Source organism: Mytilus californianus, unplaced genomic scaffold (genome assembly GCF_021869535.1).
Source record: "Mytilus californianus isolate M0D057914Y unplaced genomic scaffold, xbMytCali1.0.p SCAF_15, whole genome shotgun sequence".
Taxonomy (NCBI): Eukaryota; Metazoa; Mollusca; class Bivalvia; order Mytilida; family Mytilidae; genus Mytilus; species Mytilus californianus.
In genome coordinates, this window is record NW_026262637.1 from 1,525,842 (window position 1) to 1,545,066 (window position 19,225).

Sequence of the window (19,225 nt, forward strand, 5' to 3'; positions counted from 1 at the left end):
CTTAATAGTGTATAATTTTGGGTGGTATTTAGGATTCGTTGTAATACGAAAGTGTCAAGGGAAACTTTATCATTTCAGGTGTGTTTTATATATATCTATATAAATACACAGTTTTGGCTGCTGCATCCTCATTCTGTCACGTTAAGCAAGTATGTCTCTCTGGGTAGCTCAAACAAATTTTAACGGAACTATAAAGAAGTGTCAAACAAGTGAGAAATTTAACTAGGTATAAAACCAGGTTTAACCAAATTTTTCTTCGGAAAATGCCTGTATGCAATCTGAATAAACAGTCGCTCCGTTTGTTTATATAGTCGAGCGTTTGGTTTTGTCAGTTTTAATGGTCTTCTCCCGTTTTGAACTTACATAGGAGTTCAGTATGTTTGTTATTACATTTGTCCCAATGTTTTACGACTTTTCAATCTAAGAATTATATGTTATTCTTATGAACATTTCAGTATTCGTGATATGAAAATTATCTGTGAATGCCTATATTGTCCTTTTGACGCCGTTGTCACTATAAATAACAATACTCATTGATTTCTACTAAAAGAAAATAGCAGATGATCACATGGATTTTATTTTACTAAAACAAAATGTTTATAGCGATAGCTTCTCTTTTTTTAAACAAATCTATACAAAATGTGATTTAAGTGTTAAGAATTTTTTTCGCCACTTTTTACGTACATCATTTTTTTTAGGTATATTTCACCAACTTTTATTGATTGTTCATGTATCTGTAAAAGTATAAATGCGATATGTTCAATATTTTGACATTCAGATGCCATTTTACTAGTTATTTTCTTTTGTTTTGATGTAATTATTCTACGAATTGGTTATCACTATGAATAGCTAAACATCAAAATCAAGTACGTGATCATTTGATTTTTATAGCAACATATTTTTTAGAAAAAGAAACTTTTAACTGTTGTTTTTTAATTGTAATGAAACGTACAAAACAACGTACGCATAATCCTGATTTTTGCAAAATTTGAATAAAAATCCATTGAATTGTAATGTATCATCTAAAATTATTTGGATGGAACCATCTGGTATTATAATTGTTTACAAATTGTTTAGAAAGTATTTTTTAACATTGAGCAATACCAAACCTTCGATTATTATATTCGCCTCCCTCAAATTATAGGACTATGAATTTATAGGGAAAAGTTGAAGACCTAACACATTCGCCTGTTTAACCTGAAATGTATATCACAGACTTTCTATACTTTTAAATCTTATATGATCAAAATGTATGTCTCAAATCATCTGTATTTTTACCGAATATCTCTATCGAATAGGTTGTTTTTTATGAAATCAATATTTGTTATAATTGCTTTCTAGCGATATCCGGTCATTTGGCATCATGTAAACACTCTAATCCTCGGAAGGTCGATAAAAGATAATCTAAAACTAACATTACTTTGATAAACAACTCTATTACTGTAATCTCATTTGACATTTACAAACACAGTTCTATAAATAGGTTTTCGCCATCACTTCCGGACACGTCAGAAACAGGAAGTAAGGATACTTCCGGCGATAAATCCTACCATTTATATTGTGTGTATAATCACTTGATAACGAAGTGTTGTTTTCAGTTTCAAGAGATTAATGTGGTATTAATTTCTTAGAAAGTTTTATTGCTTGCAATATCGTATTAGTAATGTTTTTTACGCTGCACTGTGTAATGGAAGTGAAAATACACCAGTAACATGTGTAAATAGCTAACTGGTGGTAACATGTAATTCATAAACGTTATAGTTCTAAAAACAGAAATAAGGAGATGTGCATGGTTAGATTGCAAATGAATAAACTGTCCACCAGTGACTAACGGACGTGGATGTTTGGAACTACTGGTCATAGTACGGTTACCACAACTGGCAAAATCTTTTAGGCTATAAAAGGCTCGTGATAACAAAATATAACATTATTCAAAAGAAAAGAGGATTAACTTTACTAAGAATAAGTGCTTAAGCCTAACACAAATAGGTCTGCTGTAATTCTTTATTTATGACTGTCACTTTACGACATATGATGTTGATTTAATACGATGTTTGCTGAGACATTTAAGGATTATCGACAACGAGTAAAAGGGGGAGTTCACCTTTTAGTACGCGTTAACAATAGAAAAACACGCTGTGTATTACAGTGTACTAAATGATTAAGAAATGGATCTATAGCTAAATAAATCTATACTCAGAAATATGATGTTCAATTAACAATAAAAATATAAACCATTGATGATATATCTTTTTCGAAAAATTGTTAAATAACAAGTATTCAACCAATTATTTGTTTTCACTTTTACTGAATTTGTTAAAATGTGAGATACAAATAAAATGTCTACTTAGACTGATACTGTTCATCGAGTTAATTGTTAAATCCTCGGGACGAAATGTAGGTAAAATAAACAAATATAGACTTGGACACTGAATCTAACCCTTATCCTTTATCTTTTGAATAGTGCTATATTGAATCTAACCCTTATCCTATAAATAGTGCTATATTGAATTTAACCCTTATCCTATAAATAGTGCTATATTGAATCTAACCCTTATCCTATAAATAGTGCTATATTGAATCTAACCCTTATCCTATATCTTTTGAATAGTGCTATATTGAATCTAACCCTTATCTTTTATCTTTTAGTGGATTAAGTTATCTTATTGGCAATCACACCCAATCACTTTCTTGTATCGATGCATTCACCGAGAACTGGCTTGTCCATCAACAGAGGTTCTTTCTGCATTCGAGGCAATACTATACAGTTTACCGATATTCAATTTTTGTAAATTCATTTAAAAATACAGATCAATAAAAACAAAATAAAAATATAAGGAATCACATGATAACCAAACTGAACGAGCTGGATGCTTCAAAAAGATATGTGTCTACTGCTATCCATGCAGAGACGTTTATCATGTTGTTACATATGTGTCTAGTGCTATCCATGCAGAGACGTTTATCATGTTGTTTCAGATGTGTCTAGTGCTATCCATGCAGAGACGTTTATCGTGTTGTTACATATGTGTCTAGTGCTATCCATGCAGAGACGTGTATCATGTTGTTTCATATGTGTCTAGTGCTATCCATGCAGAGACGTTTATCATGTTGTTACAAATTACAAGATATGTGTCTAGTACTATCCGTGCAAAGACGTTTATCATGTTGTTACAAACAACAAGATATGTGTCAAGTGCTATCCGTGCAGAGACGTTTATCATGTTGTTACAAACAATACGATATGTGTCTAGTGCTATCCATATGCAGAGACGTTTATCATGTTGTTACATATGTGTCTAGTACTATCCATGCAGAGACGTTTATCATGTTGTTACAAATAATATTTGATATACGCAAGCCAAGTCTGTCTTGACGAGTGTTAACAAAGAACCGCAAAGTAAACTTGAGGACATATAAATAAATGCAAACACAGATGACATTCTTAATGGAAATCAGTTTAAATCTCCTGATAAAAAGGCAAACTGAAACCTTGGAAACATCGTTAGTTTTAACAATTCCTATCAGACAAGTTAATAATTATAAAATGTCGCCATTGGAGGATTCCGTCGCTAAAAACAGCTGCACAACAAAATATTGTCAGATATTTAATTACGTTCGCTTGATTAAACGAGCAATGTAATAAACAATTTCATTAGACAATTCCCTACTTTATTGCTAACTTTGTCAGATTCTCTATACAGAGTATTATCGGACACAAACTTACCATACACTTGTCAAACTTGGTAGTAATTAAATTACAAGAAAGCTATAATACTTAAAATGCTCTTCACAATTTGTATGTACTGGACATCTTTTAAGGACAGATTATCACTATTACTTTATTTTACTGTGTTGAAAATGAACGTAGCTTTCAGGTTTTGACATACTTTCAAATATATTAATAAAATATGAAAGTATAGATCACTGGGGCAGTGCGGCTCAACGACCAAAAATAGTTTCAATAAGTTTCTACGAATGTGTAAAACATGAAAAAAAGCCAATAAGACATGTCATCAAGATACTTCTAGGAACAACAGGTGCAATCTAAATCCATTAGTATAAGATAGAGAGACTACAAAAATTGTCAAATAGATACATAAAAAACAACAGTTCACAAGACATCATACAGGTAACTACTGCAGTAAACAAGGCTAAATCAGAGACGGTGAACACAGTAGCTGTGGAGGTTAATAGCAGTTAGTAGCTGTGGAGGTTAATAGCAGTTAGTAGCTGTGGAGGTTAATAGCAGTTAGTAGCTGTGGAGGTTAACAGCAGTTAGTAGCTGTGGAGGTTAATAGCAGTTTGTACCAAGTGGTATATGTTGTGGTGATATTAAGTTAACATTCGGTGATAAGTCGCGGCCGGTGATGGCAACGACAAATGTTAAGTTTTGTTGTTATTTCTGACATTTATATTAAAGTACAAACATCAGTTTCAAAGATAAGAAATGACAGATGCACTTGTCTTTCGAGAAACACTTCAAAATACTCAAGAGTTGGAACGATGTCAAGAAATTCTAAACTATCTTCAAAATTCGATACCATCTACAAATTGGGATTCTTGTTCTTAGGCATAACTTTAATTACATCATTATTTTTGCCTCCTACACACATCAGTGGGAATCTAAATTTTTTTTGTTATATATACAAACGGCTAAAACCAGACAATGCTTCCAGCTTTATTATTCAAGTGCTATATATTGGAATGTTTTTGATATCTTATCTAGACTCGGCTGTCAGCAAATGACCAAAACATTGTTTTGTTCAATTTGTTAACAGTTGAACCAATTCAACAAACAAAGAGGTGTTCAGCAAAAATGAATTCAATATTTTAACTTTACGATTTTATAATTGGGTGTATAGAAAGTGCCTCTAAATACAATTTTTATTTTTGCAACACTTTACGAACTCCTTATTGTAGAGTGCTCAGTGTCGAAAAATGCCTCTTGTTAACGAGATTAATTTAACGGAATAACACACGGCTAAATTCATTTGTAAAATTAATTATAAATCGTCGTAACTTCACGTGGTCACGGTTTTTATAATTTCGTTTTTACAGGGTACCACCAGATACCGTATTGTACGGGGTATCTTTAACAAAAAAATAAATCTTTTGCTTAACTTTTTTAGTGGTCGAAATAGAACTTAGAATAAAATAATATATTAAATATATCATATTACAAATGCGGAAATATTGAGGTATGTTTTGTATATGTATTTCAGCATTTTGATAAGACTAAACTGTTACCAGAAATTTACCACATTTTCATCGAAAGCAAAATTATTAGATGTATCATGACATGATTTTTTAGTCTGATCAAAGCAATGCTATACAGTTCACGTGTGTGCCAAATTTCGTATGTGTAATAGTCGTTGTGAAGAAATAAGCAATTAAAACAGAAAATAAGGCAACATTTTTCCATTGATTTATCACAGATTATCTCGTGACGTTAATCATTTTTCCATTGATTTATCACGGATTATCACGTGACGTTAATCATTTTGTTGCTTTCACTATTATGTCATTAAGAAGATTATTGTTCTGCAATCTGCAAAACCTCAGCAAAACTCAAAAGATGAATATTGAGTCACTGACGAGAGATTTCTGTTACAAAGTACACACCCGTCGAATAAAACTTCTAAAAAATTTAGAAATCAAGTGAAACTAAAGTGAATTGTGTGAATTCTAGGAGAGGATTTCATAGACAACGAATTTCTAGTATTTTATGTACTTAATCGCCCTCCACATATGTAAGAATATATATGATAAATAAGTTTGTTTTAGATTTTAAAATGTCTTAAACTGTTTTTAAAAATTAAGAATTTTACCCTCTAAATTGTTCGTGTAAATATTTTCTTTTACCCAATAAAGGGTGTTCCAAAGATAGGAAGCTTATACATAAGAAAGAAGAACAGTTGTCTCTCGCTTCAGTTCTTATTGTTGCCTGTTGTATGGTGGATTTATTTGTTCTAAACGGTCAGTTAGGTTTGTAGAAAGTTGTTTTAAACGGTCAGTTAGATTTGTAGTAAGTTGTTTTAAACGGTCAGTTATATAATTAGATTTGTAGAAAGTTGTTTTAAACGTTCAGTTAGATTTGTAGAAAGTTGTTATAAACGGTCAGTTAGATTTGTAGAAAGTTGTTTTAGATTTGTAGAAAGTGGTTTTAGATTTGTAGAAAGTTGTTTTAAACGGTCAGTTAGATTTGTAGAAAGTTGTTTTAGATTTGAAGAAAATTTTTTAAACGGTCAGTTAGATTTGTAGAAAGTTGATTTTAACGGTCAGTTAGATGTGTAAAAAGTTGTTTTAAACGGTCAGATAGATTTGTAGAAAGTTATTTTTAACTGTCAGTTAGATTTGTAGAAAGTTGTTTTAGATTTGTAGAAAGTTGTTTTAGATTTGTAGGAAGTTGTTTTAAACGGTCAGTTAGATTTGTAGAAAGTTGTTTTAGATTTGAAGAAAATTGTTATAAACGGTCAGTTAGATTTGTAGAAAGTTATTTTTAACGGTCAGTTAGATTTGTAGAAAGTTGATTTTAACGGTCAGTTAGATGTGTAAAAAGTTATTTTAAACGGTCAGATAGATTTGTAGAAAGTTATTTTTAACTGTCAGTTAGATTATAAGAAAGTTGATTAAAACGGTCAGTTAGATTTGTAGAAAGTTGTTTTAAACGGTCAGTTAGATTTGTAGAAAGTTATTTTATATGGTCAGTAAGATTTGTAGAAAGTTATTTTAAACGGTCATTTAGATTTGTAGAAAGTTGTTTTAAACGGTCAGTTAGATTTGTAGAAAGAGTTTTTCAATTTGTAGAAAGTTGTTTTAAACAATCAGTTAGATTTGTAGAAAGTTGCTGTAAACGGTTAGTTAGATTTGTAGAAAGTTGTTTTAAACGGTCAGTTAGATTCGTAGAAAGTAGTTTTAAACGGTCAGTTAGATTCGAAGAAAGTAGCTTTAAACGGTCAGTTAGATTTGTCGAAAGTTAATTTAAACGACCAGTTAGATTTGTAGAAAGTTGTTATAAACGGTCAGTTAGATTTGTAGAAAGTTGTTTTGAACGATGAGTTAGATTGGTAGAAAGTTGTTTTAAACGGTCAGTAAGATCTGTAGAAAGTTTTTTCAAACAGTCAGTTAGATATGTAGAAAATTGTTTTAAACGGTCAGTTAGATTTGTAGAAAGTTGTTTTAAACGGTCAGTTAGACTTGAAGTGAGTTGTTTTGAACGGTCAGTTAGATTTGTAGAAAGTTATTTTAAACGGTCAGTTAGATTTGTAGAAAGATATTTTAAACGGTCAGTTAGATTTGTACAAAAATTGTTTTAAACGGCCATTTAGATTTGTCATGAGTAAGTTGTTTTAAACGGTCAGTTAGATATGTAGTAAGTTATTTTAACCGGTCAGATAGATTTGTAGTAAATTGTTTTAAACGGCCAGTTAGATATGTAGAAAGTTGTTTTGTTCGGGGGAATATGTTTTGTGTCTGTTTTTTTAAAATCTTGATTTTGGATAAGCGCATACAGAATGTGGCGAGGTCCAACATATTTTTGAACTTTCAACCCTACCCTTACCATGCTTACCTGCAACAGTGGTATATAACAACACAACAATAGACCAAACTGATAAAAACAGTTGGAAATGTCTTCACTCATTATATTTGCATAAATCACAAAAACAACTAACATAAAGACAAAAGACACAAAGTACTGATCTAAAAGTACTCAGAGTTACCGAAAGCTAGCGAAAAGACGTCACCAACAGTCAGAGAAAAGCATGGCCTTGTTCAATGTCAAATCTAAGTTCATAATATCGATAATGTAAGGACCATAACTTATCATAAATCTAAAGCTATACATATATTTAAGATTCAGGAATATGACAGTTGTTTTCTATTAGTTTGATGTGTTTGAGCTTTTGATTGTGCCATTTGATAAGGGACTTTCCGTTTTGAATTTTCCTTGGAGTTGGGTATTTTTGTTATTTTACTGTTTAGTAAAACTTCATGTGTGATCCAGTTCAATTTTGTGACAAAATACATTTTTTTCTATGAAATATTTTTCGAAGTTTGCGGTGAAAGTTTGTTGGTTATTCTATTCGTTTCCTTATTTGACCAACGAAATAGTAAACATGGTAAAGGTAAAATGACATTTGCACTATAATCGATCGCTTAAGATTACATACTACATATGTAGCAAGTTGTAAATTCAGAAAACTTATTCATTGTTGTTATTGGCACAGTGCTTTTATGTATTTTCAAATTGAGTATTCATAGTGACGAGGTTAGAATGGAGATGTACTGATGTCAAAGCGATCATAATCTGATTAATTAAGTTTCGATATGATGTTGTTTTTGCACATTCAGTTTATTTTGTGGGAAGAGGGGATTTACTGTCAGCTATTATATATTAACCTGTTGTACATTTATAGGTTACAGGTGAAAGTGGAGATTTACTGTTGTCACTTGGATATTTACCTGTTGTACATTTATAGTTTACAGGTGAAAGTGGAGATTAACTGTTGTCACTTGGATATTTACCAGTTGTATATCTATAGTTTACAGGTGAAAGTGGAGATTTAATGTTGTCACTTGGATTTTTACCTGTTGTATATTTATAGTTTACAGGTGAGAGTGGAGATTTAATGTTGTCACTTGGATATTTACCTATTGTATATTTATAGTTTACAGGTGAAAGTGGAGATTTAATGTTGTCACTTGGATATTTACCTGTTGTATATTTATAGTTTACAGGTGAGAGTGGAGATTGACTGTTGTCACTTGGATATTTACCTGTTGTACATTTATAGTTTACAGGTGAGAGTGGAAATTTACTGTTGTCACTTAGATATTTACCTGTTGTATATTTATAGTTTACAGATAAGAGTGGAGATTTACTGTTGTCACTTAGATATTAACCTGTTGTATATTTATAGTTTACAGGTAAGAGTGGAGATTTAATGTTGTCATTTGGATATTTACCTGTTGTATATTTATAGTTTACAGGTGAAAGTGGAGATTTAATGTTGTCACTTGGATATTTACCTGTTGTATATTTATAGTTTACAGGTAAGAGTGGAGATTTACTGTTGTCACTTAGATATTAACCTGTTGTATATTTATAGTTTACAGGTAAGAGTGGAGATTTACTGTTGTCACTTAGATATTAACCTGTTGTATATTTATAGTTTACAGGTGAGAGTGGAGATTTACTATTGTCACTTAGATATTAACCTGTTGTATATTTATAGTTTACAGGTGAGAGTGGAGATTTACTATTGTCACTTAGATATTAACCTGTTGTATATTTATAGTTTACAGGTAAGAGTGGAGATTTACTGTTGTCACTTAGATATTAACCTGTTGTATATTTATAGTTTACAGGTGAGAGTGGAGATTTACTGTTGTCACTTGGATATTTACCTGCTGCAGAAAGACTAACTATTGTTTTGATGAAAGCCAAAGATCTAAAACTAACAGGAGGTAATACAGACTTCATTGACAATTCTATCAAATTAGGGTCACAGAAATTTATCGATGTTCAGATATCGCAAATCCATTAAAAATATAAACAAAATAAACAAAAACAATCACAAACAAACAAATCATGAGGAAAACGCATAAAATCCAAACCATTGGAGACAGCAGTCGTCAACAGGGAAAACGGCTCATGCTATGCATGAATCGTTCCTACATTTGAATCTTCACTCTGTCACAACAAGAATTAAGACGCTATCGGACATGTACAGATAAGACGATTCTCCTGTGCAATAAATATAAAGATCTACGGCCGTGAAATCATGTCTCTTATAAGTTCACACACGGATACATTCTCTTAGTCAACCAATACAAGATTGTGACCATAAAATTATTGAGAGTTTTTTTCAGTCACTTTCCCGATGCAGTGTTATCCTGCACGATTGGCCAAAGGGTATGCTACTTCTGAGAAATGGGAAGTAATTCAATGATACAAAATTAGTTTTTATATTTCATTGTTTTGAAACTTTATAAGGTATATGCCTCTGTACGGGTTGGTGAAGCGGCACCAAAACGGTATATATATATATATAAATATTTGCGATATTAATCAAGCGATCACATGTGTCTTAGCCTAGGGGACTTTGTTTAGGAGAATATGTAACAACATCATGTTAAAATCAGTTATTTTATATTTAATATCTTTGGTATTTTCTACTATTTGGTATGGTATATCTAATGTAAAGTTTTTACTTTGAGGCGTGCGCCAAATATCAGAGCTCTTAAATGAATCTCTATCAATACTTTCTGATTTTCTACTTTCTCGTTTTTTGTTTTCCTTTGAGTGATATTCAAACTAGAAAACAAACTGACAACGCCATGGCGAAAAAACGAAAAACGACGAAAGACAAACAACAAAATACAAAACACAGACAACATAAAAAACTAAAGACTGAGCAAAACGAACCCCATTAAAAATCGGGGATGATCTCAGATGCTCTTGAAAGACAAGCAGATCCAGCGTGTTGCTCATGTAACCTTGCAGAAATATTTTTTTGTTTCGTCATTATTTTTAACACATTCTGAAGTCTCCGTATTCTCATTGTTATTTTCTATATATATTTTTCTATAAAATGAGCTGATTGTAGTTCTTGTATATATGTGTTTGTTTTATATGGTATCATAGCATTAGGTGCACTTACGTTTATTGTTTGTTTTTTGTACCTTTTGTTATACATATGGATTGATCGATATTAAAAGGAACACGGTATCAACCCGCCATATATTTATGTGTAATATCAAACACGAAAACTCGTCAGTGGTAGTATTAGTGTATAAATCGTCATAGCGTGTGCCATTTGAGGACTGATGTAACTGTGTCATTAGATTATACGTATTTGATATATTTACGATTGAAAATTTGTCTTGATTCGGAGAGACCTAGCCTTTTAAATGTTGTAACAATACTGGTCAATGGTTGAAGACCAATTATTGACCTTTAAACGTCTTTGGTTTTATTTGTCGTTTTGTTGCCTTCTTATTGAAGTTTATCCTGTATCTCTTTTTATTCACATTCTTAATGTACATTTCCCTAACACTTTAACTTTTGTCATTCTTACAGACCCATATATTAGAGTAGCTCTCATTGTGGATGGAAAGAAAATTAAAAGAAAGAAGACATCTGTTAAAAAAGGAACAACTGCTCCTGTGTGGAACGAAGCCCTGTCATTTAATGTGCCTGCTGAAGTTTTGCCTAAAGTTAACCTTGAAATTACTGTTATAGATCATGACCTAATAGTTGGAAAATGCGTACTTGGTTCATCACGTGAAGGTCATGAGGGGAAACATTGGAACGAAATGTTAACGAATCCTCATAAATCAATGGCCATGTGGCAAGCTTTACATAGACAATAACCATTTTTGATAGGCTGAAATTTCAAAATACATTACCTACATTCTAAAGATTATATATTTAGCAACGTGTTCGCTAGTTCGCAAAAAAGGAAATTTGTATCTTTCTTTGTATGGATAATTTATCAGAGGTTATGGTTTGATAAACATAAGGAGATGTAGCTTAATAGCCATTAGGACAACTATCAATAGACTAAATGATAAAAATGTAAATAATCACAAGTCACCTGACATTCGACAATGAACAAAACCCGTTAGGTTCATGAGTGAGGTCTTTTAAACTTCATCTTTAATTTACGGTTATTAAACAGAAACATTGAAAGAGGAAATATTTCAACATGTTCATTTACTGCTGTATAATAGGCTGACATCGATATATAAATGTTCATGACTTGTGGTGGAAATAGAAGACTTCGAGTTTTTGTAAAAATCGCCAACAAAGAGACCATCTTGATTATCAAATTGAACAAACAAACGCATCGAAGTAAAAACTGATAAAGAAACATGTATCGCATGTTTTTTGTATAATGCCAAACAAAAACAAGTCTTGTGTTAAGGTGTTCCTACCTTCAATATTTTCGTTTCTGAAAATATCTATTCTAAATTTTTTATTTAACACTTTTGGTAGTGAAATATTTGAGGTTTCCTACATTACTACATCTGTGTGAAGAAGAACCCTTAACACACACATGTTTTTCCTTGATCAAATGTAACTTATTATTGTATTTTTTTCAGAGATAAACCGCTATTAAGTGTAAGAACGTCATTTATTACGTTCAGTGTTTGTTTGTTATTAAATTTAAAAAAAAACATACGGAGTAAAGAATAACTATTAAAGACGTATGTCTTTGCAAAATTCCGTGACTCGAATTGATCGTTCGTCATAAACCATTTGGTTGTACATTATCTAAAATCAAATCCTCGTTTAAACATGAAGTATCCAGTATACTTACGACTAATTTTTTAACGAGATTAACTGTTGACATTATCATTTATAATCAAGTGTCGTACTTTAGTTTAAACACTGTTCTATCATCTATAAGCTAAATATATTTTAAACGCATTTCATTTACGTCGTGAATTTACCATCTTCAGTTATATACACTTGATGTCAACAGTTTCGCCGATATGATAAAATACATACATGTATGTAAATATGAAATTTATCGGGTTGAAACTGTTATATATTTATATATATACATATTCATTATGTCACAAAAGATAGAAGAAATATTAATATTTGTTCATGTGCCTTCATATTTTAAAGACACAAGTTAGTATTATGACAAAGGGGAAATAACTCGAAAACAATTTTAATCATCTTTATCTGTTATTTATGATATTTCAATTTTAGTTCAGACTGGTGTCACGTAACCAATTCAGTCAAACGTTTCCAGTGTATATCCTCACGTTGGATATTTGCTGTTAATTCATTCCATTACTATTTGAATCTTGTAACAGGTTTTCAGTTATAATTCAAAGTTCATCACCAGGGGCGGGTCCACAATATTGCGTTCGTGGAAGCTGGAAAATAGGCGAAAGGAAATCTGAAGGCCTTTGTCTCTGCAGGTTCAAGGGAAAGGACACTGTGAGTTTATACAAACGGGCGAAGCTTCCCGAAAGCACCTTACATTTCACGATTTGAATTCTATTTTCACTCCAGCAACCCAGCTTTTGCAGTTTTAGGAGGTGGGTGTTTTTGACGAAACTCTCCCGCCCCAGTTCTCTACAACATCACATCATATCACGGTGTTCATTCCATGCCATTATATTTTAGTTATGCAGTTGTTATAACGAAACTTTAACCTTATTTTCAAGTTATGATTAAAAAATCTTTAAACTTTGAGTTTTATCGTTGTTACCTTATTGTTTTTAAGAATGACTGCTTGATTCTCGAAGTTTTTTTTCTAAATATGTTGTTATAATACACCCTTATCATCCGTGTTTAATCAAATGTGTATTGTGTCATGTGAAAAGTTATATTTTAAAGTGAATAATTGATATGTATATATTGAAGAAAGAAGAGTAAATAAAGCTATAATTGTGATGGCATATTTTTATATTTTCTCAAAAATAATACACAATATAGTTCAATACCATAAAACATAAAGAGTATGGGTTATGGGGTGCATGTCAGTAAAACAGCAACCCGATAGGAATACGTTAGCAATAGGTGTATAAAGTGTTGTCGGCACTTTTCGTTCATGAAAAATGAGATAATAAAGTAGATAAATTCAAAATTACAACATCAACTCAGAAATATCAAATTAAAAAAACAAACGTACCGTTTTTAAACGATCTGATAGTTTAATCTTTTCTATGCGAGTTCTGGTCATCGAAAAATTATACCACAGGACTAATAATCTTCACCTTGCAACACCTTTCTGTAGAAATACGGAAGAATACAGGATACTAGAATTGGGAACTGCAATACCATTTGGTTGCGATGACAAAATTAATGGTAAAGTTAAACTTTCTAGTCCTTTCTGTAGCTCGGTGAATGGAACGAATATTTTTAGCTCTGCTCCACGACGTAGACACAGTCTGCAGTTTGTACAGAAGCCGTAAGGTATTCATCACATTCGAACAAACTTTATTCACTAACCCTTTCAGAACTCCATTCTCTGTACAACTTGTGTTTCGATTCCCCTGTTACAAATCCTCAGCCAAACCTATACAAACTTACAGCTGTCAGTTCGGCTATTGTCAGTCACATACTTTTCAGACTGACCACATTAAAAAATATGTAACGGAGATAACATCCGTTCTAAAGCTTTCCTTTACCAACAAAAGTCTCGATGCTATCAACTTTGGTAATATCTTTCATTGTAAAAGAGCTCAATCGAAAATACCATCAAGTGGGAGGCGAAATATACCAATGGGACATTCAAACGCATTAGTCAAAAACAAAAAATAAAACAAAAATACCGAACTCCAAGGTAAATTCAAAAAGGGGAAGTCCATAAAAACTTACATAGAAAAATACTAAAACCGATCGTAAGACAACAGTAAACAAATCAGTCCGTACTTATAATCTGCAATACATATACCAAACCATTTATAACAAAAATGTTCAATTACAAACACGTGTTGCAGAATCTCAATATTGACGACTGCAAGTGTAAAGTCACTTGTGCTAGTTCTCAATTCATATAAAGTCCGGCTTGCCATGTTATTCTGGTGACCGGAACATTGTCTATATCTCTTTTTCTGTGATAAACCAAAAGCCCGTTAGCCCCAAACCGTCAATTAAACTCAAAATAATAATGGATTCAGTCAAGGATTATGTTTGACAATGGGTAAACGCGAAAAGAAGACCCTCTTTCCAAATATTTTAAGGCAGTAAGGTCGCTGATACAAATTAAAATTTAAACACTGAATGGATATATGAATGCACATGCTACATTAATCTTAAACGTGTCCTACTTTCATGACAAATGCTGTTGTGGTCCTCGCAGAAAAACCCCAAACAACATAGTTTTTGTGTGCAAATTACATCACTTCAAATGCATATTGACCACATATACCACAACAAAACTTACACCTGACATCATCCCCAGTTTTTGGTGGGGTTCGTGTTGCTCAGTCTTTAGTTTTCTATGTTGTGTTTTGTGTACTATTGTTTGTCGGTTTGTCTGTTGGTCTTTTTCTTTTTTAACCATGGCGTTGTCAGTTTATTTTTCGACTTATGAGTTTGAATGTCCCTTTGGTATCTTTCGCCTCTCTTTTACACAGGGGAAATCCCAAATAAACAACATTTCAACGAGTGTTTCAACATATTTATATATGGAATATTATGATGGTGTTTATTCAACCAGTGGTGTCAATCAGAAGTAAACTGTGAAAAAGCACCTCCCAAATCTTTTATCACAATCTATATATTTTTTTATGTTTCTACGATCTACACTTTTAATCCCTATGCTTAATTGAAAGATCGAATACATTCATACATTCATAAAACATACTTAGTAACATACCATATCTTCCTATTTTTATATTAGTAAACATGAATACAAATTCCTTTTGTTACGTCATGAACAATCTTTCTTTGTGAAGAACCACACTATTCCAAAAACAACTTCACCAATCATATATAATAAAATTGCTGGACATTTTGTTGAGTTTGATGGCTTGATTTTTCCACTTACAGTCGGTATTCAAAAGGATATGTATTGACCACTCCTACTGGCCGACTTGTTTTGTACTCATAGAAGTACATTCGTACAGAATCTTCTTAAAAAGAAAAAGAAAAATAAATGTCGTTAAGTTCCTTTATTTTACTTTCAGATATATTGTAGGTGTGCTGTCACGCAGTAAAGGAATCGCATGAACTCAAAACGTGCGTCGACAGAGTAAGCGTCTCTTGCTACGCATGCATCACCTGCACTGCGAATCCTCACTTAGTCAAAATGGGTCACTCCTGCAAACCATTAAGTTGAAGTTGGTGTTAACGTTTCATACGAAAGTAATAATTATAAGATACCAGTTATAAATGAATTGGAACTTAAAATCGATTATACATTGCAAATGTGATATTATTAATTTTGTTATTATTTTCAATTGTTTAAATATATTTTTTCTAGGTTATAATGGTTAATATAGTATTAATAGTAAATGAAAATATAATTTGAGATCTTGACTAATGTTTTTATAAAATTAATTGTTTATTTAAAAAAAAGTATCTTTATAAGGGCTATTAATGTTTCATATCTGCTAACTTTTTTTTTAACCCAATGCCAAAAAATACTAAAGAAACAGTGACTATCACAGAGATGCCATCAGACCAACTTCACTAAAGGACAATGAAAAAATAAAGATGATGGTAAAAAAACAACCATAGATAAAATTTCTAGCATATTTACATGTAAACAAGTTCTGACATATTTTTATGTTTATAATTTTTGAAACAATATCCTTAATGTAAAACATATTTCAATGTCAAAACAACAAACGACCAACGGATCGGACAAAAATTACACTAATTAAAATTATCGTGATAGTTACATAGATATAATTACTTTTCGTGGACATCATCAGGAATTTCCTTGACTTGTTTTTGCAGATGATATGTTATCATGTGATACGTCCTCAGTCATGTGATTTACACGTGAAATACATTAACATAATTTTTTAAAATGGATATCTATGTTGTATTTTTATGATAATTTAAAAACATATCTAAATTGTATTGTCTAATTATCTTTTCATTTTATTAATGTTTTGATCGTGTGGTCTGAAGAATACATAAAAGGGATAAAAGGAATTGTCAAAAATACCATATAGTACAACATCAACCACCAACACAAGACTCCTCGAGAAAACCAGCCATACATGCACAGACAAACACAAACGAACAAAACATACTACTCCGAATGTGCTCGCTAACACAGTAAGATATTACAATAGTTAGTTGAATACGGCCGATCATGCGCAAAACATAGAATCAACAGTCTAATTAAGTTTCATGTTTAAATTTAGAATTTTCATTAGGGACATTAAAATAAGGAGTCATCATGGACGAACTGACTATGTCTTAAAAGAGGGACGAAAGATACCAGAGGGACAGTCAAACTCATAGATCGAAAACAAACTGACAACGCCATGGCCAAAAATAAAAAGACAATCAGACAAATAATAGTACAGATGACACAACATAGAAAACCAAAGACTAAGCAACACGAACCCACCAAAAACTGGGGGTGATCTCAGGTGCTCCGGAAGGGTAAGCAGATCCTGCTCCTCATGTGGCACCCGTCGTGTTGCTTATGTTATTACAAATCCGGTAAATAGTCTAATTCGGTAAGTTACATTCGTGAAAAGGGAGGGTATTGTAGTTACGACATAAGGAACATATCCGATATAATTTGTGAAACGGTTATTCCATAACGGTCAACCAACTCGTGATGGCGTCCGTAAAATTTACGAAGGGATGACTTCAACTTCACCATTTGGAACTCTTGGTTTAAAAGCTTCCTTGTGAGCAGCAATCCTCTATCAAGGAAATCATGATAGGAAACACAAGCCCGGGAATATCGTATCAATTGGGAGATATATACTTCGTATGCAGGCGCTGCTGGAATGTTGCTACATAGAAATGGAAAGTTCACAATTGGGAAGTTGAAATCATCTCTTTTGTCGTAAAGTTTTGTTTTCAACCGACCTTCATTGTCAATTTCTAGATGTACATTTGTAAGTCAAGATATGAGGCAGACGTAACTGTATCTGTAGTATCCTTTATCTCTAGTTCGATGGGATAGATTCGTTCAACATAGTCACCAAATTTTGTATTATTTAGTGAGAGAACATCATCTATATAGCGGAACGTAGAGTTAAAGGATATTGCTAACTTCTTATCTTTCTTCCTAAGAAGTTCCTGTATGAAATCAGCCTCATAATAATAAAGAAACAAGTCGGCAAGAAGAGGGGCACAATTGGTTCCCATTGGAATTCCGACAGTCTGTTGAAAAATTACTGTATACATAAACTCATCATAGATACCGACACTATTACACACACCTCCTAAGTGCTAGCTTCGACAGTAAGCTAGTTCTAGTTAAGGGGCTACACTTGGTAGTTCAAAACTGCCACTCATAAAAAAAATCAGAAACAGTTTTTGGGAAGTCTCAGTATATTATTAGATTAAAATTGATAGTTTTTGTGAGAGGACAATATTTATTTAAAATCGTCTGACCATTGGAAGATAGAATACTCTTAATTGAGTTAGCGAGTCCATTAACCCTGTAGTATTTGCTCTTGAAGAATGTAAGGAATTTTTCGAGTTTGAATACATAAAGATGTGTTAGTTCAAAAAACCGACAGTACAATAAATACGAAATACAGATCTACTTAAATTACTGTATAAGATTAATGAAAGTGTCAAAGGTAGTTAGAAACGTTGTTCAATTGACTATGAAATTTTATGTCTGTGAATACATTATTAAGAGAACAGAATGTCGTATGCGCGTTTTTTGAATTCTTACGGGTGTTAATAAGTCCTGTATATGTTCAAACATATTATAGTTGTCATAAACGTATCTGTACAAACATAACTCATCATCGATATAAAACTACCTGTTTTAATCACTGAATACTCCAACCATAAGTATATATAATTTGGTTATTTTTTCAATTAGGATTGGTGTCTCATTAACGTATACCAAACATCTACTTTATTCATATATACAATTTCGTCACTATCAAACTAATCAAAGAAAGCATAAAGAGAATGAAACATGTTAATGAAAACAATCATTCTATGATAGCCTATGTTATTGAGTAATACATAAAAATTAATAATAAGAATCGCCAAAAAAAAAAGCAAAAAAAAAAAAAGCACAGAACAGACAAAATAAAAAAAGACTCTAGTGCATTCTTTAATAACTTGCATATTTTGAGTAGAAAAAATGATATAATAGCAAAAATATTGTATATGTTGTACCTGATCCGCTCCTTTTGTAAGAAGACAGAACAAACCTTTAACACATACATGTCAAAGCTATGTGTTTTAAGATAAACTCATGATAATGACACAACAACTGCTACAGCAAGTTTATGACGAAGAACGATTGCATTACAAGTATGATGGTCACCAGTTCGTTGATCGTAACATTGTCTTAGCTTCTAACACCACTCTCTCAGGTTAGGGGAAGGTTTGAGCGCTAAACATGTTTAACACGCCACATTCTTTATGTGCCTGTATAAATTAGGCTGTAAGTTTTCGCATTTGAATTGTACACATTTTTCATGTGGGGTCCTTTTATAGCTGACTATACGGTATGGATTTTTCTCATTGTTGAAGCCAGTACAATGTCTATAATTGCTTTTATCTTCGTCATTTGAACTCTGGTGG

At 32.0% G+C, this 19,225-nt stretch overlaps 1 protein-coding gene across 2 annotated transcripts in view; it reads left to right on the plus strand.

Moving 5' to 3' along the window:
- LOC127725191 (synaptotagmin-C-like) overlaps nt 1-13,423 on the plus strand; it is a 56,764-nt gene extending 43,341 nt beyond the window's left edge. For both annotated transcript variants that reach the window (XM_052232051.1, XM_052232052.1), the window contains 2 exons: nt 9,366-9,471; nt 11,087-13,423. In XM_052232051.1, coding sequence (XP_052088011.1) covers nt 9,366-9,471; nt 11,087-11,379 — 399 coding nt within the window. In that variant the 3' untranslated portion in view covers nt 11,380-13,423. The remainder of the gene's footprint in view (nt 1-9,365; nt 9,472-11,086) is intronic.
- Nucleotides 13,424-19,225: the final 5,802 nt, after the last annotated feature.